Consider the following 27,686-nt stretch of genomic DNA (forward strand, 5'->3'; position numbering starts at 1 on the left):
TTGCAGGGGATTTCTTGCTCTATCCTACTCAGTTGTAGGGGATTTTTTGCTTTATCCTATCCATTGAGTAATCTACTACAACATTAGCTAAAAAAATATAAAAAATATAAAAATATTACTTGTATTTTTTTCTAATATAAAAAACTATTCTTTTGATAATGGAAGGTGCTCTAGTAGATTACCAAATTCATCCTCAATACCGAAATATTTTTAGTAATTAGCAAAACACACCTCTCTCTTACTCAGTTGTAACCTCTCTCTTACTCAGTTGTAGGGGATTTCTTGCTCTATTCTACTCAGGAATTTCTTATTTTATCCTATCCATAGAGTAATTTACTACAACATTGGCTAAAAAAAATATCATCGGTGATGAAGAGAAAAAATATATCTATACTTCTATACTATAAAAGTTGAAAGAACTAAAAATAATTCTCACCAAAATTAGGTTTACTGTACTCCTTACAGAAGTTCCGTTTAGTAGCCCAAAGGTTTAATGAAAAAAGTGTAGACCCACTAAATTGATAGAAGGAAATATTTCTACCAAAATCATAATTCTTTTTTCACCGCGCTTTTTGATACCTGCCCGCCGCACCCACCCTTCGTTCGCTTCCTTCCCAATCTCCATTCTTTCCGTATCTCGCCGGTGCACGGGGCAAGGCGACAGGAGCCGTGCGGTAGAGGCGGCGCCCTTTCGCGATCTGCAGTACAGGTTGGCAGCAGACCTCCGCGGCCCCGTGCGATGCAAGCTCCGGCGGTGGTGCCGGAATGGCCGCGTTCATTGATGTTCGTTTCCCTGGCAGGCAGCTAGCGGTGGCGCACCAGTCCGCCGACGGCCCCAAAACCAAGCGACATCCAGCGGCGACCACCAGCTTGGCAGTGTAGCGGCAGCAGTCCACTGGTAAATCATCCCCGTTCTCTACATCCTCTTCTTTTGCTCCATGCCTAATGGACTAATGGTAAACTATCTCGCTAATGCTTCCTCTCCTATTTTCTTGTCCAGTGCATGTGATGTGTTCGACAAAATGCCTAAGCCACGACAAAATGCCTGTATTAATTGCAAGTTGATGGATGACCACGACCTGCATATCTATCTCCAAGGTCAGTAAATCCGGATATTTTGAATCTATCAAGTAATACCATACTCTTGAATCTTCATGTAACGAAGAGGACAATGTGGTAAAGCTGTGCAGGTTCTTTATGCTTATGTCACCTAACTTGTTGATGTTGTAAAGCCTTGACGGCCATTTTCCTTCTGTTTTGCTTATGTCTTGTTTGAACACATCACAAATATCAGATCCTGCAAATTTGCAATGATTTTGGTGGTGCCCTCAGGGTGCATTTTACAAAGCTGTTAACCCAACAAGGATCGAGGAGGGCCTTCACAGTATACAAGAACAAATGTTTCATATTTCCTTACGCACACTTTGTAGTTAAATGTTAGAAGGGAATACAGAAGGGCATTTTTTTTCTCCTTTTGTAGCTATCGTCAATTTATCAATGATGTATTTCTTCTTCAGTTTGTGTCAAGGTGGTCCACCTCCAACATTTCTAAGAGACGATTGTTGGCAATAAACCGTTGATGAATCCAAGTGGATGAACCGCTCTGTGAGCATACTGTTTTAGTGTTCCATTCTTTGGAAACCCATAAAAGTGTTGTTTGCTGATTCACATTGTTTCCTGACCCGAATTCAATTTGATCCCAGGTATGAGATCAAAATGGCACCGAGTCTTCTAATGGAGATGCATGTGATGGTCATTCTAATGTGAGTAGGCACAGCTAAGCTACTATTCTTCCTAAAGCAAATTTTTCTACTTCTCTGTCTTTAGATTTTGCATTTTAGTGAGGACAACCAAACATTCAGGTTAATTGGATGGCTAGCTAAACATTGTTTTCCATTCAAATGATCAACATCATTATTCTATGTGGCAGTAGGGTTCATTTTTTCTGTGACATTATAGTGCCCATATAATTTTGTCTGATCTATTAGGACTAGATGTCTGTGAGAATGCCTCTGTACTCTGTAGTCGCTGCTCCTCACGAAACTATGGCAGGCGGAGAGTCTAAGTCGAGATAAGTCAAGGATCATGGGTATATACTATCTCGATCTCATTAGGTACGGGAGGATGACAACCTGCTGGCCAATAATATGGGCGTATGTTATCTCGATCTACCTGGCATAGATGCAATAACTCTAAAATCACTACATAATGTGTACTGAGGTAATCCATCAATTTCAATGTACATATTGCAATTGAGCTGTATGTTGCACACCCTGAAAGCTTCAGTTCACTCCCTCATGGTTAGGTATTCTGGGATCCAATGTAGCGAATTGTGGTAATGTGCTTTTCTGGAAATTCAATGTAGTGAACTGCGTGTTGAGTCTCAATGAAATTAACATTTTATACTAAAATAACTTTCAGTTATAGCATAGGTAACTATGTATGATTCCTAACTTAGGATACGGAGATCATTTATTCATAGTCACGCTCAATAGGGGGCTCTTTAATAAACGTTTAATTTTCCTGCACAGTTTTGTGGACACTGCATGTTTTGAGTTTTGCTCAATTTTGGGGGAATTTCTGTGTACAGCAGTTAGGATAAATTGTTGTAGTAAATTCAGATTTAGAATGGTGTATTCAAGGAATTCTAAACGCACTTTGTGTGTGCACGGGTCAGCTGCGGCGACAGTCAATCTGCAGGGGAGGGCCGGCGGCAGCAGTCGATCTGGAGTGCAGCGCAGGCAGTGAGAGGCATGGGGTTGGCATGGAGGAAGAGGAGCGGCGCTGCTGCGAAAAAGGAGGAACGGGGAAGAGGATATGCTAACAGGATATGTGGTTGTTATGGGCTGGTAGGTGGGCTAGGCCTTACTCCTTGCCCTTTTCTTCCTTCTTTTTTCTTTTCTCCTTTTATGCTGTTAATTTGGTGTTTCTATATGGGTATATGGCCTCACCTCACCTCATCTAGGCGTTGAGGGGGGGGGGGGGGGGGCACCACCTTGCCTCAATGCCTTAAGAACCATGGTTCTATGCAGTGCCAATTTAGGCAACAATAGAGAAACTGGAAGGTTTTTTCTGTGCCCAATTTCTCATTTTAAGAACCTTGATTGAACTGGTAGCCTGGTAGTATTTTGTGCATTCATTTGGAGCTGGTGCTGCTTTACCTCCACATAATAATCTTACTAAGAGTATTTTTCTCTTGGATATGCAGGAATAATTTGATTCTGTAGTATCCATTGCATTTATCTATCTTGATTCAAATAGTTCATTGTCATTGTTGTTTCTTATCTGTTCACCTACATAATGGTGTAGTTTTCTTGATCGGCACAATTCAGGAAGGACCTGGACTACTTTATTATAATAGCCCTTTCCTTCTATAACCTTCGTATGTGCTTATGGAGCAAATCAATTAGTTCCCATGAATGCTTTTGTCTGCAATAGTGGTGTTTCCAAATGGTGGAGACTTGGGAGCAAAGGGTGCATTTGCAATATAAAAAGGAAGGTTGTGGCTGAAAATTTCTTTTGAGTTGTATACGGTTTCTAACTTTAAAACTTTGCAGTACTATGCCTGTTCCTTCAAAATGAATTGTTAGTTTTTACAATCATTGTGTAGTAATGTTTATTTATGCTAGTTAAACTTTTGCAGGCAGGCATTCATGTTATTATTGGGGATTTTGCATTACATCCATTTTAAGGACTTTGAAAAAGGTATAGAAAATTACATGATCTTATTGCATCTAGTTTGAAAATATCCTCTTTATTGCACTCATGTATCACAATTTTTTTTAAAATAAAAAAATTATGAACCATTTATAATATTTATTTGCTGTAATTCTCCAAAACTTTTACTGAAAGTTTTTTTTAACTCATTGCATCTTTTCCCTACTGCATCTGCCTGCGCGCTACTACACCATTCATCTAGAAGTAAGGATAACACTTCATCTACACCAACATTAATCTTTCATAGTAGGAGCAAGTGCTACGCCTATGACTATGAGCTATTTGTATCTGTTATGATCCCAAAGCAAGAAGTTCATCAGAGATAATCGTGCTTGCTTGTAGTGCCCTTTTTTTATCACTGCTCCAGAAATCAAATTGGGTTTGATTTTATCCCTGTCTTCTAAGATGTTGAGCTTGATGGCTTGCTCTTGGATGCTATTGCATATAACGTGTTCAAAGGTGGCTAGAGATTTCTGTTTTCCTTTTTCAATGCTCTGGGGGCAGTCCTAACTTATTGGACCGAGGATGGGCGAGGAGTACTATTTGATACGAAAATAAGAAGAATAGAAATTCAGATGTTGTGCTTGCCTAAAAAGGCCCACCATGAATTAGTGACCAGAGTTATCTCTCTCTTAAAATAAATATTTGATCCCTCTTTAACAGTTGCAAATCTGTCTCACTTGTGTAGGCGTATTTTTCTTGTCTTGCTGGTTAGGGACAACCCAGTTGGCTCACACACTGTGTCTCCACTCACGTTCATCTTTCTTGTCTTGCAGGTCAGGACAACCCAGTTCGCTCACACACTTTGTCTCCACTCACGTTCATCCCCAATATCAATTTAGCCGATAGCACAAAGACTAGCAAACAGTGCAAGTGCTAGAATTTGACAAAACAATCAAGCAACAAAATAGATTTATAATTTATTTTGTAAAGCTCTATTCAAGTTGTATGGTACAATTTATCTTTTGCGTAATTGAATTTCAGGATTTGTTTTAACATATCAAAGGTAGAACCTGATATTGAAAAGGGAAGAAGCATGGACTCTGCAGTATTTAGTGGTAGTATAAGGCTTTTTTGATCTGAATAATGTATCACATACTTATAAACATTGTTAGTTTAATATACCATTATATGAATGAAAATTGTAGAGAGAGACAGATAGATGGAGGAAAGGAGGGAAGAGAAGAGGGGGAAGAAATGACAATTCAAACAAGCTAATCTGACAGCTAACAAATCCTAATATAAGTTAGGCTTAGATGTGATACATTGAGGTTAGATAAGGTTTGATTGTTTCTCTCCAAATTAAGGTTTGAACAGTTCATAGAATGCACGCAAGTTCAATATTAAAGAGTGTCAATCGGATTTTTTTTTCCCTTACTATAAAGAGCAAGTATCTTGGAATGGTATGTATACAAAATTAATGTTGCTTTCTTTTGACTTCTGAATCGGATTTGATTGCTCTGGGCATTTGGTCTTTAATTGATGATTACTATTTCACCGGAGAGGATCGATGTCTATCAAACAACAATTATGGAAGCTCAATTAGCATTGTAATTGCTGGCTGAATAACTATTGTATAATCATTAGTAAATATTGTTGATGTACTATATGTAATTGCGATTTGCACTTGTTATTGGTTGAAGGAAATAAAGTAAAACCTTGGTTATTTATGAACCTATAAGATTCCTTTCCCATCTTGTAGACACGCACATAGCTCTCGTCTATGGAATTACGTGGTGCAACGAAATTTTATTATTTATTAATAAGATTTTTTAAGTAATAGTTCAATGTAATACAATAACTTTCGAATAATTGACTTTAAACACGTGTCTGTAACACATGCATCTCCACTAGTTGAATATAAATATAAGAGATGTATAATTTGCCGGAGATGCTGTACCGACCAATATATCCTCTATTGGTCTACTTATTACAAAGTTCTAGATGCAGATCTTAGCTGTTACAAGCAAGGCAACCATCACCAAAATCATACATAGAAGATCCTCAACGCCATTCTGTTCCAAATACAGACGACCTCTAAATTCCATTAGCAAGGAAACCCAACGGGCTGTCAAGGACCCGTCCGATCGGGTCAGCGGACGGTCCAGATTAGCCGTGACCGCGCTCTCGTGCGTTTGAAAGCGGCCGCGTTCCCATTCCAAAAATTCGAAGGGCCGCCACGCTCCCTTTTTACCCCGCCGCCGCCGCCGCCCGAGAACCGGCGCCTCATCCTCCCGAGCCCCCGACCATGTCCTCCCGCTCCCCACCGCCGTTCCCGGCCGCGCGGGAGTGGCCCTGCTTCCGGTGCACGTTGAACAATCCCATCTGCTCCGACAAATGCGAGGCATGCGAGGCCCCGCGCCCCTTGGAGCTCGACGCCGACAGCCCCGTCGTCGTGGCCGCCGCCGCCGCCGCGTTGACCCCGCTTCCGCAGTTGCGTAGGAAGCGGGAGCGCTCTCCCGCGGTTGCGGATGCCGAGTGCCCGGTGGAGGTCGACGTCGACAGCCCCGTCGGCGCGGTGGCCGCCCCCGCGTCGACACCGCTCCGGCGGTTGCGGAGGAAGGGGGATCGTGCTCAGGCGGTTGTGGAGGCGGAGCGCCCCGTGGAGGTCGACGCCGATAGCTCCACCGTCGTGGTCGACGCCTCCGCCTCGCCCCCTCGGCGGTGCGGGAGGAAGAGGGAGCGCGCTCCTGCGGTTGCGGAGGCGGAGCGCCCCGTGGAGGTCGACGCCGATAGCTCCACCGTCGTGGTCTACGCCTCCGCCTCGCCCCCTCGGCGGTGCGGGAGGAAGAGGGAGCGCGCTCCGGCGGTTGCGGAGGCGGAGCGCCCCGTGGAGGTCGACGCCGATAGCTCCACCGTCGTGGTCGACGCCTCCGCCTCGCCCCCTCGGCGGTGCGGGAGGAAGAGGGAGCGTACTCCGGCGGTTGCGGAGGCGGAGCGCCCCGTGGAGGTCGACGCCGATAGCTCCACCGTCGTGGTCGACGCCTCCGACTCGCCCCCTCGGCGGTGCGGGAGGAAGAGGGAACGCGCTGCGTCACCGGATGTCGTCGAGCTTCGCAATAGCGCGGGTCGAGCCGCCGGCGGCGGCGAGAATGGGGAGGGCAAGGCGGCCGCCGCCAAGAAAGGTACGCTCGCAGCCCTCTGTACTGTATTGCGGGTTCGATTGATTGGGATGTTTCTGCCTGGTGAATGGGATCGCTTCGCCCCTGTTATATCTTTTGATAAAAGAATTAGATTTTGTTATTCCAATGGTTCAGGCGGCTTGTGGTGAAAATTATACAAGTATCTAGTACTTCTGATCCCCCTCAAGATGTGTTAAATGGGACATGATGTATTGCCACAGATGAGACATTGCAATAAAGTTAGTTTGAGAGTGGCCCATTACGAGTTATAACGCTATGTCAGCTGCCAATTGGTAGTCATTATTCAGGTTGTATGCCCAATTGCCCATGTCGCCATATTTCTGTTGCATGGTGAACCACTAAGCAGAATGGATGCATGACTTGTGTAGACCTTGTTGTTACCTGCTATTTTTTCTGGCATCATTTTGTTTCAAGCTGTTACTTGTGCATTTTGTATTTGTTTCAAGCTGTTCCTTGTGCATTTTTGTTTGGTATGGTAACATGAAAACTCAAAATGTTCTTCCACAGCAAGTCTTGGGATTCATTTGGATAAGAAGACCTTCAAAATCATGACATACAATGTCTGGTTCCGGGAGGATATGGAATTGAGCAGAAGGATGGATGCTCTTGGAGATCTTATTAAGCACCACAGCCCGGACTTTATATGCTTCCAGGTCCCCATTTTGGGCTTTGCGTTATTTTGTTTTCCTCTTCTTAGTGTTATCTGATATGTCGAACTGCAGGAGATTACACCATACATATATCTGCTTATGCAAAAATCTGAATGGTGGCAACAATACAAATGCTTGTTGTCACAGGAGATGTCTATTCTGAAGCCGTATTACTGCATGCAGGTAGTTGCAACATCACATAGAAAAAACTATTTCTAACTGTGCCTAAAGGGCGTACCCAGTGCCCCTTCCCCAGACCCCGCACAGAGCGGGAGCTCTCTGCACTGGGTACGCCCTTCAACTGTCCCTAAAGAAGTTACTGAATACTTTCTTTTTCATCTCCTCGTAGACACATTTTTAGTTTATGTAAAGCCTGCAAAATACAGAGGAGTTTAAAGAGTTACGCATATTGTCATATTCGTATGGTCAATCGAGACACTTACTCATATTGTTGTCAAGTTTGTACTCATATTTTTGTCAAGTTTAAATAGTTTGACTGCATGTTTCATAACTAAACTTATTCAAAAACGTATGTTTTGTTGGGTTTTGGGTTTCATGTGGTATCATGGTTACTGGATGTACTCACCTTAAGTTGAAATTCAGGGGGGTTCAATAGTATGGAGCTATATCACCATTCACTATCCACGGTTTGTAATGTTAGAAAACTTGAACTATCATTGACCTGGTGTCACTACGCAGTTTACTACCAACTCATGCACACAATAACACATTCCAGATATTAACATGCTCACAAGCTGTCATTCAGGTGTTATGAATCCCTCTCACAATTTGTGCTTAGTTTAGATTCTTCAAATTTGTTCTTTTCATAGCCTACTGATATGTTCCCTTTATTCCATAGTTCATTTATCTTTATATTTACTGATTTGTTTCAACCTCAACAATTGCAGTTGAGCAAAGTGCCAGTTGAGCCATCTGAATGTATCCCATTTTCTAACTCAATAATGGGAAGGGAGCTTTGCATCGCAAGTGTTAGCGCAGGAGACATGACGAAGTTGGTGTTAGCCACAACCCACCTAGAGAGCCCATGCCCTGCACCTCCTAAGTGGGACCAGATGTATAGCAAAGAACGTGTAGTTCAGGCAAAGAAATCCCTGGAAATTCTGGGACGCTGCCGCAATGCAATACTCTGTGGGGACATGAACTGGGATGATAAACGAGACGGCCCCTTTCCTCTGCAGGATGGGTGGATTGATGCTTGGGTTGAGCTGAAGCCCGGAGAAGATGGCTGGACCTATGACACGAAGGCCAACAGCATGCTGTCAGGCAACCGCAAGCTGCAGAAACGAATGGACCGGTTTCTGTGCAAGCTGGAAGACTTCAAGATCGATAACATTGAGATGATTGGGAAGGAGGCGATACCGGGCATCTCCTACTTCAAGGAGAAGAAGGTTCGGAAAGAGTGTCGAAAGATTCAACTGCCTGTCTTCCCTAGCGACCACTTTGGTCTTGTTCTGACCATCACCAAGCAGGGGGGTGGCAGCTTCTGAACTATTGTTACGGTGATTCTGCAGCATTGAAGGTAGTTCTCATGTGTAGTATTTAGGCCTGTCTTTATGCATATGCCCCTCGATTTTGTGAATTTTGTGAAGGAGGCAACCATTTGCTAGACGGACATGCTAATGGTGGTGATTACCAGCTGGCTGCTTGAGTTCTTGTTACTGTTTTTTTTTGCTTCGTTGTTGGTCCTTGAGATGGTGTGGATTGGCTGAAAGACAACTTTCCATTTGGCCTGACTAATATAACTACTAATATTTTAAAAAGTAAAGTTAATCAACAGTATATCTCGAGATATGCGGAGGGGAAACATCAAAAATTTTATCCATTTTGGTAATAATTAACGCTGAAGCTTATTCTTTTTTCATAAATGCTTCATTATTTTGTCCTAGCTACCTCCTGCTGCTGCTGCTGCTGCGCCTATCTAGTATGGTAATATCTTGATAAACACTTTCCTGATTAGAAAGGGGGAAGCTGATATATCTGTGCTCCTTGCACAAAGTTTGATCTTAGTTTCAACATTTAAAATCAACACTATTTACTGAAAAAAATTGAAGCATTGAGATTTGTCATACCATAACTTGAGGAATTCACAATTTTATATAGTTCTGTTCCTGAGATTGTTCAGGATCTATGAATCGATACAGTTAGTGACACAAAGATGCATAGTAGATAGTACATTACAAGCACTGTTGACCATAGCTGCATTCAGTCTAAGTCAGCTCTAGAGACAAGAAAAGCCAGTAACTTAAGGGTACATGTTAATTGCTACCCTAGAGGAAAAACGGACATCGCAATTGTCAGCAATTGTGAATCCCAAGTGGCCGCTGCTTCATTTCGTTGCTTACATTCTAAGGTTCCTGAGCCACTTCACTCTTTACATGTACCCATACAAGTTGAACTTTCCACAAAGGTTTAATTTACAAGATACTATCGTGAGCCTACTGACTCCAACAATAAAGCCATATTAGAGCTAGAAAAGCACCATTGGTTCCTAGATAATCTAGCTTGCTCAGCTTGGAACATTCCAATCCCCATGTGTAGCGAATTCACCACCTCTGTGTAGCATGCCAACACAAAATCATCAAGGACCAAAGGTGATTCTCTGCACAAGATCAGGTCTTCTCTTGCTTGTCATCCGAAGGAGGCCAGTGATTTGCATCTCAGTAACAGCTCTGCAGAATCTTGTTCTGGAAGACACGTGTCAAGGATTATGTTGACTTAAAATCATGTGTAAGATACAATGAATCAATACTTTTCAGGAAAATATTAGTGGTACCATGCTCCCCTACAAACTAATTGCACGAATCCAAAAGTAGTAGTGAGTAGAGGAATAGTCTGTTGTCCAAGTTAGGTTCTTATCATGCCCTCAAATTTCTGATTTTCCAATTTTCTGGAGAGCAAAGAAACACTACAGAAATATATTTATTGACAATTTATAGTTGAAGGATACTGGATCATAGCTTCACTCTCTGGAGGTGTGGATTTTGATTTCTTTTTTGAGGGAGAACTGTATGATTTCCGTTTGACTTTTGAATTTCTGCTGTTGATAATTCCCTCAAAGGATATGTACCAATCATGAAGGTTAATTACATCACCATATTCTTGGGCTAGATTGCACCTGCAAAGCAAAAGGATACAGTTCATCTCACCAAGAGTAATTTAAATTAGTCTCCAGCGTTCATTAAAAAAAATTCAATTGGATCCCTATTCTTTTAATGTTGCAGGTACTCCAAACTTGAAGCTGAAATAATAGCTCGTGGACCTTTCTTAGATGCAAAGCCCAACTGGAAGCACTGCGCTGTTCAAAGGGTGGTAGCTGGTGGACTTGGGTGTAATAAGAGTATTTTGATTAAGGTTTAAAAAAGGATAAGTACCACACAACCATTTCCTCTATGCCATCTTTCCACAGTTCCCCGCTAAATGAGCAGTTCATCTAGAGACATGAAAAATATTCAATAAAGTTACATAGTCTCCTTTTCTTCCAGGCAGTCAGGTCCTCAGTTTTGTTTGGATAAAACTGAAAGCATATATATTCTATTGAAATTGTGTGACGGGCAGTCAGGTCCACAAAGTTCCTTAGTATATTTTTTGTAAATAACCATTTGTCATTGTTTTTCCTTAATCATGGGGGAGTAGCATCAATATTCCATAAATCACAACTTTCCAGATACCAGTCAAATGTTATTTAATGAATATATGGACTTACATAATTGATGTGTCATGCAAGGATCCTGACAAAGCAGTTCCAGTCCTACTGCAACAAGAGCATTTCAGATGGCTCTGTGACTTCAGTAGATCAAGTTGAACCATTCTTCTTGGATTTCCAATCAGTGCCTGGATTGAGAAACAATACTAGAAATCAGGGTAATGTTGTTTTACAGGTTTGCTATTATTATATAAATAGATGTGACAAGATAGCATCAGTTTTGTTTTTAGAACAGGACTAGATAATTTAACACCATTGGTAAGTAAGAACCACACTTACAGATTGGAGAACACCAACATTCTTGAAGCAGATGATTTCATGAAAAGGTAAACACTCAACAGGCACCAAATATTTCCTATTTGAATATACAGAATTCAGATGCTTACAGGAAAAAAACTGAATTAAATGAAAAAATTAAAAGAACCTTCCAAAATAAAGTGATAAAAATGTTTTCTTAGTGCACAAAACATAACTAAAGGGTTGATTATGATGCCAACACAATGTATGAAATTTTTTATCTTAAAGGTCCTGTTACTATATCTTTTACCTAGTAATGTCCTGTAATAGCAAGGCAACTTTCTCATTCAATGGAGCTGTCGCATTTCCAGTACTGCCAGTTGATCTCCTGATGCAGCATAAAAAAATGATAGTGAGACAATTTGAGGTAATAAAAAAATAGTATAATGGAGATTCGACTACCTAATATACTCAACCTTACGTTACTAGTACAATATTGTACCTTAAGGAATGATAAACTAGCCAGATTGATTACCAAGATGTTCAATGATTCTACTACACTAATTATATTCGGTACAAATATTCTTGTTCGTCCTTCCTCTTCAATCAAATTTTACATGGGAAGGGACTCACCTATTCCACTTTTCCTTTGTGGCCCTCGCACTATCTGCATCAATTGTGGTTGACTGAAGCTCTTTCACTTTGTCATTGATCTAGAAAGGGAATAAGCACTTTGAGAACTAGCGCAACTGTATATTGAAAGTACTATGTTTGACCCTGCAATAAATTCACATTTGGTTTCTTCATTTAAACTAAGCGCTAATGTATCCATTTGAGCAGAGAAAGGTTATCCGAGGAAAAATGTTCTCAAGGCAGTCGGACAGAAAAAAAAGCAAAAAGGAAACAAAAATCACCAACCATTTGAACATCAAAGAACAAAACTTATAGCTTTCTTTTTTCAGAAGAAATACAAATAAACAACCAGAATTAGCAAAAGCCATCATAGTAAGCACGAACACCTGCCGGCGTTAACACGGAGAGAAAAATATAAAAAGTCAGTTCTTGTGGTTTACCATAAAGAAACAAAATGACAAAAAAATATCTGGTACATTAAGGTACTGGATGGCATATGTATTTTCTAATAAACAGTATGCCATATGAAAGAGACATTTACAAAGAATGCAAGCACTACTAGCTGATAGATCAGTTTAGTATGCACGCCGAACTGTTTTTAAGAAGAAATAAAGCAATGTGAGCACACCTCACTCATTCCCCTTAAATGGATGCTCCAAACTTCAAGTACATGTAATAAAGTTTCCATTGGCAGGTACCTGAGAAGAACACACTTCAATCACTCTTACGCTCCAGAAGAACATAATTGCAATTGGAAATAAATGAAACAAATTACTCGCATCAGTGACTCAATATTGCTTCATTGGATCAGCAACACTCCGACTCTGTTAGGTAATCTTGACATCTAAGATCTAACAATAGCATTACTTTGGACCTAGTCTTCTCTCAACCCATTTAAGCTGTCGTTTTTTTCCATTTCTTTTTCTGTTCAGGGAAAGGCTTCCTATCCTAGTAATTCTAAGGTATTGAGACCAGGTTGTCAAGCATGTAGCCTCAGCCCTTGATCGTTTGCACCAAGAACACATCCTTGAGCAATCCAGTTCTAATAATGGTAATAAAGCAGATTTGTGCAGTCAAATCCTGAAACCAACTTTTGACATCTTACCTTATGGCATTCATTACTTGGGCCATATATACTTTACCAGATCCCGACTTCATTCCTGATAATTTTTCAATGTTCAATTTAGAGACCGGCGGCTCAGGATTTGATACATTTTGAGTTTGCAGATCTGGGTTGACTGCCTCACAGAAAATATCTAAAAGCTGCACTTTGTCATGTCTTCCAGCTTCATACAGGCACTGTGTATATGAGACACATTATTATTATTATGGCACTTTAGATAAGATTTCACTGTAACGACTTGCAATGACTGACAGATTTGATATAAAAACACAACAATTCACGGATGGAATGAAAACTTACCAAGAGAACAGAACTCCAATCCTTTTGCAATTTCAGTAGCGTAGACAATCCTTTTACCATGTCGTTGCTAGAATGGCTCAAGTTTGTTGCACTGCAATAAAAGTTTTATAATAAAGTGTTCCAGTACAATACTTATCAAAGACTGTGTTGCTAAGTCTTATACCTTGTACATGAGGGAAGAGCAAAAGCGTATTTCTGTATCACTTGAGGTAGCGCTTCAAATTTATCATGCCAAAATTCCTAAGTGGTATAAATCAACCATAAGTTAGATTTGGATGATGGAGAAAGAAAATAAATAACGTCAGTTAGTTGTTAGACAATAAATATAGGAGAAACTAAAAGTCATACTATACTTACTAGTACTAACATATAAAATTATAAAGAGTTAATATTTTATGATCTTCAGAATAGGAATAATAACAGCAACCTCACAATCTTCCTCAAGTACTCCCATGCACAAAAAGCTCAGAGGTTCCATGGAGAAGTGCTTACTGCATGCAAGCTGATGTTTGATTCAGTCCTAGTTGCCCATTGCATATGGAGAAAACAGAGACAACATAACAGGTAACATAAAAGGGGCAGGGAAAAATAATGTAACATTAATTATTAAGCACCAACCTTGAGAGCACTAATAAAAGAAGTTATTGTTCCATCATGCCTAAAGAAGTAATTTCTGAGGAACATCGTAACTTCATGACTGATGCAGAATCCAGCGCATGGTTTAACAAGGATAGCTTCAACAAGTGCATTCATTCTATCTGAGGGAGAGCCCAAGGTAAGTTTGCAGGGTTCTAATTGTTGCAGAGCCTCTGACGAGAGCAGTTTCTTAGGTGCATCAAGGGTAGTTGCTATCCCCATTACGAAGAAGATTGGAATTTTAATTACCCATTCACTGCAACAAAGAGACCATGCATTAAGCTGCAAATATACTATGCAAGTACTCAAATCAAGTCTATCCATCCAAAGTTATAACTTTGAGCTTTTAGTTGAGCTACATATTATGTTTATAATTGACAACCTTATCACAAAGATGTAGATAACGTAATGTGAGTTCCATGGAGCAAAAACACATTTAAATAGAGGCAAGGCAATATGCCTCCATGCTTTCCCAGATAAAACTGAGTGTGGAACCTAAAGCTATCATAATGGGATAGGTTGGTGAGTGGAAACAAGATCCTTGTTTGATGTAAACATTGCCCCCTTTTCTTTTCAAAGTTTGTACTTATTTATGTTTGGATCAGCATGGAAGATGGAAGCATACACCAAAGGACTGGAATGATACCTCAGCATCATCACAAGCTCTCCCAGCACATCACCGGAACATTGCTCCAAATCATCAATTATGACAATAATAGGCTGATCATAGTTCTCAGCTTCACAGTACCAAGACGCCAGTGCAGATACATCAGCGACCTTTTGTAGTGAGAATTGCAGCAACAGAACACATGAGAACACTCTGGTCAGTACTATTAGTACACCTTCAAAGATTTAAGCCAAGTCATGTCACTCACATCTGGAACATCTGATAGTAGCTGCCTCAACAGGCTCCTAAAGCAACCACCAATTCCATGTTTCACTGACAATTCAGCTGCTGACAGCTTGGCCAGGTGACATCCACTGGACTGGAGATGCCCCGCGAGATCCCGAAACGTTGTGATGTCATCAACAGACTCTGCATTCTCTGCAAAAGAGCAAAGTCTGAACCCATCGACAATGCAATTCTTCCACAATGGGGACAATCAGCCATTGGATATTTGACAAGGAGCACTCACTGGTGAGAACAAACGCAGTCGGGATCCTTCTGCAGATCACATCGGTTAGGAGAGGGTACGGCTGCCGGACTTCATCATGGCAAGGTTTTGCAACGGCGCGGATCGCAGAGAATGATTCCTGCGCCCATTGCAGCACCTGGTCGAACAGCTTGAGGTTGATGCCCCTGAGGACCTCCTGGTGGCAATCGACAAGGACCCAAAGAAAGCAATTCCAGGATGAGAAACCGTACCGTGCTCATAAAAGATCGTAAAAATCGAGATGCGAATGGAATCAAAGAGATGCGAGAGGGGCATACATCGATAGTGGACTGGATCCTGGACCAGATTCGGTGGAAGGCCTCCAGGCGGAGCTGCTCGTACAGCTCCGAGTCTTCCTCATCCTGCGCATCAACATCACGGGGCCTCTTCGCCGATTTGGGGTTGGGGGAAGACGGGAGTGAGGCATCAATCCGCCGCCGAGTCCGGGAGGACGGCACCGACGAAGCGGCGGCCGCGGCTGCCTTGTGGAGGACGAAGAACGGCTGCAAGAAGAAAGGAAGGGGAAGAAACGGCTAGGCATCAGTTTAGCGTCCGTGAACGGAGGGGGAAGAAGGCGAACCGGAAATAAACAGCGGACCTGGATATTGTTGGCGGCGGTGAGGGGAGCGTCGCCGGGGTGCGCGGACATGGCTGGTGCGCAGACCTTGCGAACGGAACGGAACGCTGTTTCGATTCGACGGGGACTACGGCGGCGCTGCCGCCAGCGAGCACCTTTGGGGTTGTCGGAGTGCGGGGAGGGAGGAGCCAAACCGTACCAGTGAATTGCGCCGCCGCCGCCGAGCGCGCGGAAGGAAGGAACGGCACGGAATTGCGGGAGAAAAGCGCGCGCAGTTGGCCTCGCCCCAACACTTGCAGACTTGGTTGGCTGGGGGCCAGCCCACGAGACAAGCGCCAGGAACCGGCCCAATAGCCCTCGCACCTGATAAAGTCGAAAAGTATAAAAAAAAAGAATCCGCTTTATACCGGGGTTTTGAACCCGACGTGAATCGAACACGCAACCTTCTGATCTGGAGTCAGACGCGCTACCATTGCGCCACGGATCCGGCTGTTGGATAATTGGAAGATAATACTATTTTAAACAATCACAAGCTGCGGTGACAGAACGGCAGGTACAGTAAAGTTGAAGTTGAAGCCATGAGTAAAGAGAGGAGCTGCATGTTGTACGTGTTACATATATGGGTGCGCGTGAACTAATATGAGAAGTTCAAATATTGTGTGGTTTAAGAAACGAAATGAGTTAGTCCGTCACCACCTCATTCCTCATATGCACATAATTAATATAAACGTGAGGAATGAGGTGATTTCTCTCAGATCAAATCGTCTATAGTTCTCTTGATATTCAGATCTATGTACTCGCTGCCTGCATAATATGAACATATGCCAAACGCAAAAGATGATGATATAATTAAAGAGGTAAAGTGGTCACACATGAAAGGGCCCGGATCAATGTAGTGTCTAAAAATGGCATAATGCTTGGAGAGATACCTTATTGCCTCTTGTACAAAAGAACAATCCAGCTCATGTGCCCTAACGAGTAGTGACTATCAAAAGTGGCTTGTCATTATCATTCCTGGCGCCACTTTGCTATATTTATCAATTATAAGAATTTGCAGGGACTCGCATCCATGTAGTGTCTAAAAATGGTACAGTGCTCCGAGAGATACTTATTGTCTTTTGTACAAAGGAGCAATGCGCCTCATGTGCTCTAACGAGTAGTGACTATCAAAAGCCGGTACCACTTTGCTATCTTTATCATTTATTTATTACAATATAGATGTTTTCATATTAATTTGACATATTAATTGAATGGCAAATCATTTTAGCCAGATCATAATGATAAAACTATATTAATAAGACTAGAGCTCTGTACCTTCATAATTATTAAATCTAATGAGACAATCGAACAGCCCACAAACCGGCTCACTAATAAAATAAGATGAAAAGGAGGCTGGCTTGGGTTCATTTTGTCCGATCTTATCAACTTATATTTGTAATATCCGCTGAGAAATATATACCATATAGAGTCTGTTATATCAAGAAAATATTAGTGTGACCAATATGGTGTACGTGAGATTAAGTCTTCATTATTCTTGTTATGCTTACTTGGATCTTGAAATACCTATGTCACATTCAAAATATATTGCATGAGCATCTATTTTCATGCCAAACATGTAGATCAAGCTAAGGTTTCAATTAAACACATGCCACACACACATGGAGGTGCAATGCAAAAGAAAGAAAAACTATGAACAGGGATGGAAAGGTATATAGACTAATAGGTAACTAAAGTATATAACAACGGGACAAAGATAGGGCAGTGTTTGTATGAGTACATATTGTGTTAGACTAGGGGGAGAGGGAGCAAAAATAAGCAATTTTAATTAGTCATGGACCCACACTTATCTGTTATGTCTCTTAAAATTAAAGCTTGTGCATGAGTATGGGTTGATGAACTAGCTAGTCATCTTAATTAGCGTATACTTGTCTTTGTGTCCTTATGCGAGGAATTACAAAATAATTTTTTTCAACAAAAATGTGAATTAGGAAGAGTTGGTCGATGAAATATAAATAGGAGGGTTTTGAACAGATTTGTAGTGGACGATTCTATAGTAGTGAATACATAATTGCGGACTGGAATGTGAAATTAGGTTAACGTTAAACATGAAGAAAAAGAATCTTGATAAACTTGGGTTGTCGTGGATCAAAGAAGGGACGACCCATCTATCACATGATATTTGTTGATGTTGTATTGCCCATGTAGACAGGGGAAATGTGGCGGTTGGAATCAGGAACGGCTAACTAAATATTTAGATGGGCTACAACAATTTAGATAATGTACAGAAATAGGAATAATCAATACTCTTAGTACTCCCGTTCTCTTTTACGAAGTCGTATTAGGATGCGAAAAGTCTAACTTTAAGTTTTGATCGACAATTAACTGTTGAATGATATGCACACTTAGTGGCTAAAGGGTATACCAACAATAGAGTTACTTTACATGCTTTTAATATGATATATATTGATTTTATAATAACTGATATTGTATTTTAAGAGAAGCTAATGTTCAACTTTTGTTTCCAAATACTTTTTAGAGTGCTAATACGCCTCGTATAAAGAAAGGAGGCAGCTGCATAAGATATATGGATTTGTCACAAGAATGCCTTGTTTATTTGGTCTGAGATACGCCAAGAACTTGTTGTTTCAGTGCCTTCACCACGAAGAGTGCCAGGCTATGCAGATTTCTAGATTGTCTCTTCCAACAATAATGTCGCTTGCAGCATCGAAACACACCAAAAAGTCAACATCCGACATTAAATGCCATCATTATCTTTGCACGTAGGCGCTACAGTACATATGGCAGATGATCAACATTCATCAAGCTAGCTAGATGTCGACATATGAGAGATCAGTACGTAGCGACCCAAATCGTCACACAGCGAAACATCGTGTGCCTGCATAGAACGGTTAGAGAGCGCTTTAGCGTGAGAGCTGCGGAAGCGTAGAGCGATCGAGCCGGCTCTACCAACACAAGCCACCACTTGCCCCCCTCGCCTTCACAACACTACAGAGTTACTATTTCTGCTCTTAGCTCACTAAATCATATCCACACACCCACGATGAAATTGGACATGAACTCAAAGTACAACTCAGACACTCACAACACATACACATTCACCTTTATGAATGCACGTACGCAAAGCCTACCCCTATGAGTATCTTCGAAGGCTGAACTGGCAAATTCTCAAGATTGACGAAGTCACCATAGATGCATCGCTATCGACGGGAATATCGCTTACCACTGAAAGCACAACACCGTTAAATCCTAGAAAATTCGCTCCCACGAGGAGTCGAATCTAGAGCCTGAGGTGCTACTGAAGCTCTTGTAACCACTAGGCTACATCCTCTTTAGCCTATTATGTGTAATTAATTGAATCAACAAATAAATTGGAAGGTTGCATAATCTTCAGACATTCTTGTCGTCGGTGACAGTACGGTTGGGAAATCTATATATAAGTTAAAAAACCGTTAAGGGATATATATATATATATTGTGAATGCCTTGTAGTACAACGAAGAGAGAGGCGGTCTTTGAAAAAAAAATACAATGAAGAGCGGACTTGACCGTGTTTCATGCATAATAACATTTATGGTAGTACGTCAGCATCGTTAGCTTTGTGCTTGCATGCAATTTTCGTTTGGATCCTTAGACCGTGACTCCCAGCGGTAACGTGGACATAAATGTTGAGGACTATATGCATGCGTTGATGTAGCGTGTATGGCCTTATTCTCTTCCTTATCAAGTACAGCGCATATACATCATGCGGCTCCATATTGACAAGCAAGTGAGATAGCACCAATAAGGGTTTGCCACTTTGCTCGATCTGTTTGTTCTTCACCGAGGACCACGCATAGTCAAGCAAAATACTTTGGGAGACAAGTTTATTATCTACATGCAGCCATCAGTTACACACAACTCTCTCCCTCACGCGGCATCTCCCACGTACAGCATGTCTGACATTATGTTGAATAAAAGCAAACAATTATGCATTTCTATTGTGCCAACCATTAATTATATATTTGAACTCATGATCGCTGGTAATGATACCATAATTGAGCTGCATGATTCTTAAAGTCACATCTTCATGGGGACACATACTCACGAAAATAGCTTGAAAACAAGATCATTTTAATCTCAAAACCGGACATAGGCACTAACTTGCCTGATTTCACACACTATCTTTTAAATTTTTCTACAAAAGACGAACTTTTTAACAACTTCATTTTCTCTTGAAAAGGGCAGCTTTATTAATTTTAAGTAAGTTACATCAAGACGATATAAGAGAACTTGAAACCCTCCCGGCCTCTGCCTAAACGGCACAACCTTAAAAGAAGTAAAAAGAAGCGGCTCTCAATCTGTAGACTAGACTGCCAGCCTTTGTGCCTAGGTCAAAAATTCTATGGCCATTTGCACCAAGCGCTGAGATGCTGCTACAACTAATCCCCATGTGGTAGGCTTCTGGAGAATAACCAAATACGAAGCAACCGTGAAGTTGTGTAGATAATCTGCAACAAGGAAGAATACTTGTTTTCAAATACCATAGCATTTCTACATCTCCACAAAGACCAAAAAGTAGCCGCTGGCCCAACTAATACTAGCCATTTTAGTTCATTGCATTGTAAGTCCTCTCCACCACATGCCAAACATATTTGACACACTTCATGGCAGTGGGAGACCAACGGCTGCCTGAATCATTGCCCATACCATACGAGCGAGGCGACATTCAAAAAAAGTAAGTGTTGAATCGTCTCAACCTTGTGGCAAAAGCAACATTGTTTACTACCATGCTAATTTTGCTTAGCTAGATTATGCATGGCTAGAATAACACCTTTGTCTAGGAACCATGAGAAGACCTTTGTTTTTAATGGAACTTTTATTTTCCATAGCCGCCTGTTTATATTTGGGACTTCAATATGTATCAAGGCTAGATAATGGGACTTTACTGAGAACTCTCCATTCTGGTGTAGAGTCCATCAGAATTCATCTTCATTTTGACCTAGAGTAATATTTGATATTTGTGGAAGAAGATTATTCCACATTACAAAATTAATGCCAACAAGGTCCCTCCGCCAAGATATGTTTAGCAGGTAAGTGCCGAGAACTTGTGCCACCTTATCCTGTTTACGATGAACTATATTGTATAGATCAGGATAATGTTCTCGCAGTGTTCTATTTTCTAACCACTTATCTTCTCAAAATCTAAATTGTGATCCATCATTAATGATAAAAGTTCCTTACCGGAGAAAATCCCGTTTTAACTTTCATTAGTCTAGCCCAATTAAAGTGGGAGTCGCTGCTCTTCCACCATGCTTGCATTAGTTGTGTGGTGCCTAGATATTTGTTACGCAAAATTTGTTGCCACATTCCATCTATTGTCAGTAGATAGTATAGCCATTTGCTAAGTAAGGCCTTGTTTTTATATCTAGGATATGTATCCCTAGACCCCTTGTTCCTTTTGTTAACATAGGATATCCCATTTATTTAAACGGTATTTTCTTTTATGATCATCGCATTGCTAGAAAAGTCGATCAGAAATAATCCAATTTTTTTAAGAACTCCCTTGGAAATTTTTAAAGAAGAACATCATTTACATATCATATACATGGGTAGACTACTAAGCACTGAGTTAATCAAAGTCAGTCGTCCCCGGTTGTAGGATTTTTACCCTTCCAACTGCTGAGTCTTTTTTTAAACGCTCTTCTACTTTTAACCAATCTGTATTTGATAGCTTTCTATATTGAATAGGTACACTCAGTATCAGTTTTTGGCTTCACCAAAGCAGAAAATTTCGCTATTGTGATAGTTTATTTTTAGTCTTGATAGCTGCTCAAAGGCAAAAGCAATAGCTTCATATTTTGAGCGTTCTCCAGGTCATGTTTCATAAATGGGATAGTATCATTGGAATATTGTAGAACAGATTATCCTCCATCAACCAGATGAGGCACTACACCACTTCTTTTCCTTTCTGTTTTGGCTCTAATTATTAGTATTGTTAGTATGTCAACAACGACGTTAAATAGTATTGGTGGCAGAGTGTCATCTTGTCGAAGACCTTCAACATTGATTACAACGCTTCCGCCCGATATGAAATATATGCCCAAGATATCCATTTGGATGAGAAGCCTTTCATCCTGAGCATTTACAGTAAGAGTGACCATCTTACATTATCATAAACTTTTTCGAAATCTATCTTGAATATGACTCCACTTTGCTTCTTACTGTGTAACTTATGAACATTTTCATGTAAGATTACTACACCTTTAAGGATGTTCTGCCCTCCCAAAAAGGCTATACACTAACTTCATAAGTTCGAACAAACCACCTACGTTGTGCGACTGCTAAAATTTCGCTTCAATTGCACATTGAAGAAGTCATTGCTAATTGGGTCAGTTTTCTGAAAAAATACGATATACTCCAAATACAATTCATACGCGAATATGGGATTATTTCAAGCGCCAAATGACGAGTTATTGTAAGAATCAATACAAAAACAACCACTAAAAATTACTGAAAAAGATGTCGTAACTCACCACCAATAGAGACATATTATGGTGAAAATCTTGAGCAGTCATTCAATAGAGAGAAAAAGGCAAAACCCACCGCTACAAGGCGAGGGGCCAGATTTCGGCGGACCATTCATGCATGTGCCTTGAGATCGGCTGTTGACGCTCATTATGGACAAAAATGAGCGTCAATTTGACCACAAATAAAGAGAAATTTGCATTTCTTATACACATGCTACTAATAAAACCCCTACATTTTGCATGTCGTTGGAGAAAATCATCTATGCAGGAATTTAGTTGAAAAGGAAGAAGAAAACACACCCTTTGATCCAAGGAGAAAAGCCTCAACCAATCACGCGCCGCCACGCAAGCATCACATGGATTGGAGGGCCCACAACCGAAGCAAACCGACTCAACTCTAGTCCTATCATCAACCAGAGGCACAAGGACCCACCTGGAAATCACTCAACCGAAGGGGAAGTCGGTTGGTGCCAAGACCAGTTCGGCTGAACTGGTGGTTCGGCCGAACCAGTTTAGCAGCCAACCGACTTAATCTTCCACTTGGTGCCTCCTCAACTCTTCCCAAGGTCGTTTCTAGGGAGCTTCAGTTATTTTCCCGTTCGTGAGGTGCTGTGCCACACCTATAAATACAGGGGGGTCCTCCTAAATGAACACACCAAGATGTAGTTCTCCTCTCCATTGTAAAGCTTCCTAGGCTAGTGGAGTGTAGTGGAGTGTAGGTGGAGTGTTGTACTTCAAGTTCTTCTAGTCTTCATGAAGAGTTTGGTATGGTCTTGTATCTTCTCTTTTATGCAATGGCTTTGAGTTTAGTAATAAAGTTTATTTCCTTATCTTAGCTTGTCTTTAGTTCATATACTTCTGGTTAGTATGTGATCCTTTTATAATTCATACTTGAATCATATGCCTTGCATGTTTAGGCGTGGTAAGACATCTATACCATAGCAACGGTTTCATCCCCTTAACTGGACGCTCTAGAATTACAGCTCCTGATAGAGACGGATGTCCTTGCGCGAGGCAAGAGTGGTAATCATTAATGCAGACATGGTGTCTGGGTTAAAGGTTACATTTGAATGATGTCCTATCCCATGGTTAGATGAGGTAGGCGGCAGGTGGTGACAGCCTTGTTCGTCCAGCGTAACCCTCCACCTTCGGATAGTGGCAGTAGGAGGTCCATAAAGTAGCCGAGTTGGCTGGCGGCTCCTCTGCCAGTCATGTGCGGTTCTCCCGATAGTGCCTGGTAGCATAGAGCTCGATCCTAAACATGTGTATGTGTATACAAGTTTGAGCTATGCTTGCTTACATAGGAATAAATCTTTATATGCTCTCAAATGCTCTCTCTCATCTCTCTCTATCCTAGTTATCTCTATCTGAGTGGATATATCTTGTGTCACGCTACCTCTCAACTATATTATCATTTGGCCCTGCTCAGATTTTGGATATTTAATCATGATATTCTCCTAAACTTAATAATTCTTTAAACCACCGCCTTCCCTGCAGCAATATAAAAATTCTTTAAACCACCGCCTTCCCTGTGGCAATATAAAAATTCTTTAAACCACCGCCTTGCGCTTGCGGATTTATTTGTAACATAAGAAATACAAATAGACGTTTCTAACGCCGTTGCCTGGGATTGACAATCCTGGTGATGACGCTAACAAACGCCAATACAGATCACTCTTGATGAAAATAGGGAATTTGATTTTTGTTTTTTGAACAATCTTTAGTTCTTTACACCCCCTAGTTTGAATAAATTTCTTCTACAAATGGTGAAAAGTCCTTGCACTGGAGACTGTAGAAAGCAAACAAAAGTTCATACGCGGAATGAGTCTACTTTACCCCACCCCCTAACCTATTGACGTTGGTCTATAGTTAACCCTCTTAACTATAAAACTGGATATTCTATACCCCGAACTATATATATGAAACCATCTAAATAACCCCTTAGACGATTTTAGAGGTGGTTTTCACCTACGTGGCATTACATGTGGACAATGATGTGGCAATAGTGCCAAGTTTAAAATCTACTTCACCCCCAAACTATTAATTTTCGTCTACATAATACCCTCAACTATATACTTCACCCCTCTGTATTTTTTCAATGCTATTTTCGCTAATGTAGATCACAACATGAAAGTTGACATGGCACTGGCCCTCGCTCTTTCCCAAACACAAGTTAGGTCTGCATGATTATGGTTATGTGGTAGAGTATAATAATAATAATTAATGAGGTATAATGGGTGCAAAGGTGAATAGCAGGATATGCTTGTGTGAGAGATAGGGATGAGGTCAACACCATGTCATCATTCTCGTAGACGTAGTGCCTCCACTTTATGCATAAAACTATTACACTGGATGATTTAATATTTTAGGGGTTAGGTATCCAGTTATATAGTTTGGGGATTATGTAGATGAAAATTAATTTGTGGGGCGAAGTAGATTTACAAACTTGTCATGGCTACGTCATTGTCCACGTGTAATGCCACGTAGGCGAAAAACCACCTCTAAAACCACCTAGCGGGTTATTTAGATGGTTTTTGATACTTCACGGTGTAGAATATCCGGATTTATAGTTAAGAAGATTAACTAGACCAACCTCAATAGGTTAGACGGTAAAGTAGACTTATTCCGTGAGAAAAACTAAACTACATGCTGTTGCACTGTATAAACCACCCGAAAAGCTCCGTTCTGCAACCGTGCTAGCTAACACTGAAGCCTAAACAAACACGGCTAATAGCTTTTGATCTGTACAGCTCGGCCTCCCGTAGCCGTGGCGACATAATGAACTTGTCAGGATGGGCAGCTTGCCACTGGACGCGTCACTGCGGCCACTGGACCCCGAAGCCTTCTCCGGTGAGTCACGCGCCGTTGTGAACTTCCTCGCCGAGTACTACTGTGATGTCGAGAAGTACCCGGTCCAAGCAGCTGACCTGGAGTCGAGCGCCGCCGGGTTCGCGGGCGGGACATACTGCCGGGGCTCACCCACTGGTAGAGTCCCGGCTTCTTCGCCTACTACCCCTTCAACGCCAGCGCCGCCGGGTTCGCGGGCGAGATGCTGTCCGTTGGGCTCAACGTCGTTCCATTCGTATGGGCAGCGTCGCCGGCGGCCGCTGAGCTCGAGACAATCGTGGTGGATTGGATGGGTAAGCTGATCGGGCTGCCGCAGCGGTTACTCTTCTCCGGCGATGGCGGCGGCGTCCTGCAGGGAAGCACGTGCGAGGCCGTGGTGTGCACGCTCGCCGCCGCGCGGGACCGTGCTCTGGCCAAGCTGGGGCACGAGAACATCATGAAGCTGGTGGTCTACGCCTCCGACCAGACGCACGTCACCTTCCAGAAGGGCGCGCGACTAGTCGGCATACCTCCATCGAACTTCCGTGTCATCCAGACGTCGGCGTCCTCCGGGTACGGACTGACCGCCGACGCCATCCGCGCCGCGGTCGATCGCGACGTCGCCAACGGCCTGGTGCCTTTGTACCTCTGCGCCATCGTGGGCACGACGGGGCTCGGCGCGGTCGACCCCGTGCGTGAGCTCGGGGAGGAAGCGCAGCGCCACGGCATGTGGCTGCACGTCGACGCCGCTTACGCCGGCAGCGCGGCTATCTGCCCAGAGTTCGAGGGCTATCTCGATGGCGCTGAGCTCGCCGACTCGGTGAGCATGAATCCGCACAAGTGGTTCCTCACCAACATGGACTGCTGCTGTCTGTGGGTGGCGAGCCCTGCTACCTTTACCGCTGCTCTGTCCACTGACCCGGAGTACCTTAAAAACGTGGGCACAAACGGCACAGGTAAGCCGGCAGCCATAGACTACAAGGACTGGCAGATCTCCCTGACACGCCGGTTCCGCGCCATCAAACTCTGGGTGGTGCTGCGGCGCTACGGTGCCATCGGCCTCCGTGGGTATATTCATCGACATGTCGCAGCAGCCAAACGGTTCGAGCGGATGGTGGCGGAGGACGAACGCTTCGAGGTCGTGGTGCCGAGAGGAAGTTCTTGCTGGTATGCTTCCGCCTCCGGGAGAGGATCGCGGGGGACGACACCGTGGACGACTTGAACCGGGAGCTCCTGGCGGCGGTGAACTCGAGCGGGCGGGCGTTCATTACGCACTTCGTGGTGGACGGGAAGTTCGTGATCCGGCTCGCAGTCGCCGGTGCCATGACCGAGATGCAGCACGTCATGGACGCGTGGGCGCTGCTGCAGGGCAAGGCCGAGGAGGTTCTACGGCGTCATCAACTTTAGAGGGCTCTCATCGTACAGTTGCGCGGAACAGCCAGATTGCACGTCCATGCAGACATTATTCTTTTCATTATCCTCGTTTTGGGCATAAATTCGACTTTTGTGCCTGTGTAAGTGTGTCGGTAATTGTCACCACGTAATATTAAAAAAAATTATAAGGACCAAGAGTTTCCTAGTTTAGTTTGGACATTCTTTGAGCAGGAAAACAAATTAGCATTCAAGAATCTCCAACCAACATTTCCAAAAAAACAAAACGAAGCCGCCAGAAACATTTTCTTTTAGTTTTGTAACTAGAAAGCCCGGGGCGCGCCAGCCCCCCTTTAGATGACCAGTGGTGACCAATGTTTACACCAATATTAGTGATATGCTGGGCTCACGAGCTTTACAATTTGAGCCAGCTTAGATCATGGAATCACATGTACATACATCGACACCAGACAACCTGTTAGCAAGTGTGAAAGAGAGATAAAGTCTAACAAAGCAGCAGTAGTATTCATAGTTGCCGTGCAAGTGGATGAATGCAATGCGTCTGCCTGTAAGTAAGCTGACTGTCTTATATATAAGTTAAAAGAACAGTTAGTGATGGACTAAGTAAGAAAACAGATAGCTGTTTTTCCATTTTACATCAGAGAAATTCAGAATGGAAACATTCATTTCTGCATTTTTTTCTGGTTATCTGCTCGCAAGTATCCTTCATCCTCGAGAGATGCTACAGGCAGAAGGAGGGTGTGGAGCACTACCTGCCATGGCTGCGCCGCACCCTGCAATGGAAGTCTGGAACCAAGCCACTATAATATGGAGGAGGCCGAAGGGTGGCATGTCACCGGCTCCAGGAGCTCATATGCTGAGAGAAGAGATGTAAGGAAGGGTGGCATGTCATCGGCTCCAGGAGCTCACATGCTGAGAAAAGCGATGTAAGGGTGTTAACACAGGTTGATACTTAAATACCTGTATCTGTAACAAATGATTTCCATCCAAATTGCAATGCCTTCCCAGCAACTCCAGATTATTAACTGTCCAAAAATAGATTTGATTT

The 27,686-nt window shown here is 42.3% G+C and overlaps 2 protein-coding genes, 1 long non-coding RNA gene, 1 other non-coding gene and 1 pseudogene across 5 annotated transcripts; 3 read left to right on the forward strand and 2 right to left on the reverse strand.

The window, feature by feature from the left end:
* The first annotated feature begins 610 nt into the window (after positions 1-610).
* LOC112876836 lies at positions 611-4,874 on the forward strand. 2 transcript variants are annotated; one of them, XR_003225376.1, is made up of 8 exons: positions 611-709; positions 801-898; positions 1,001-1,098; positions 1,518-1,605; positions 1,704-1,763; positions 2,678-2,849; positions 3,644-3,705; positions 4,494-4,874. It is a non-coding gene; the product is annotated as an uncharacterized LOC112876836 (long non-coding RNA). The 2 variants fall into 2 exon arrangements; XR_003225375.1 differs by lacking the exons at positions 611-709; positions 801-898; positions 1,001-1,098 and having other exon boundaries at positions 1,170-1,605.
* A 914-nt stretch (positions 4,875-5,788) lies between these two features.
* LOC112873002 lies at positions 5,789-9,155 on the forward strand. Its single transcript, XM_025936032.1, has 4 exons — positions 5,789-6,842; positions 7,368-7,513; positions 7,583-7,693; positions 8,419-9,155. The coding sequence occupies exons 1-4, from the start codon at positions 5,966-5,968 to the stop codon at positions 9,016-9,018; spliced, it is 1,734 nt and encodes a 577-aa protein (XP_025791817.1). The 5' UTR covers positions 5,789-5,965; the 3' UTR covers positions 9,019-9,155.
* A 667-nt stretch (positions 9,156-9,822) lies between these two features.
* LOC112873681 (origin of replication complex subunit 3-like) lies at positions 9,823-16,140 on the reverse strand. Its single transcript, XM_025936692.1, has 17 exons — positions 15,916-16,140; positions 15,596-15,820; positions 15,300-15,474; positions 15,039-15,208; positions 14,810-14,940; positions 14,146-14,419; positions 13,955-14,029; positions 13,691-13,767; positions 13,528-13,618; positions 13,210-13,403; positions 12,733-12,802; positions 12,105-12,184; positions 11,782-11,859; positions 11,514-11,589; positions 11,235-11,362; positions 10,479-10,646; positions 9,823-10,215 (listed from the first exon to the last, which is right to left on the reverse strand). Exons 1-17 carry the CDS (start codon positions 15,964-15,966, stop codon positions 10,110-10,112), a joined length of 2,169 nt encoding a protein of 722 aa, XP_025792477.1. The 5' UTR covers positions 15,967-16,140; the 3' UTR covers positions 9,823-10,109.
* Positions 16,141-16,309: 169 nt separating this feature from the next.
* TRNAW-CCA lies at positions 16,310-16,381 on the reverse strand. Its single transcript has one exon. It is a non-coding gene; the product is annotated as a tRNA-Trp (tRNA).
* Positions 16,382-25,212: 8,831 nt separating this feature from the next.
* On the forward strand, positions 25,213-26,653 carry LOC112873003 (annotated as a pseudogene).
* The last annotated feature ends 1,033 nt before the right edge of the window (positions 26,654-27,686 follow it).

The sequence above is a fragment of the Panicum hallii genome, chromosome 9 (genome assembly GCF_002211085.1).
Source record: "Panicum hallii strain FIL2 chromosome 9, PHallii_v3.1, whole genome shotgun sequence".
Lineage (NCBI taxonomy): Eukaryota > Viridiplantae > Streptophyta > Magnoliopsida > Poales > Poaceae > Panicum > Panicum hallii.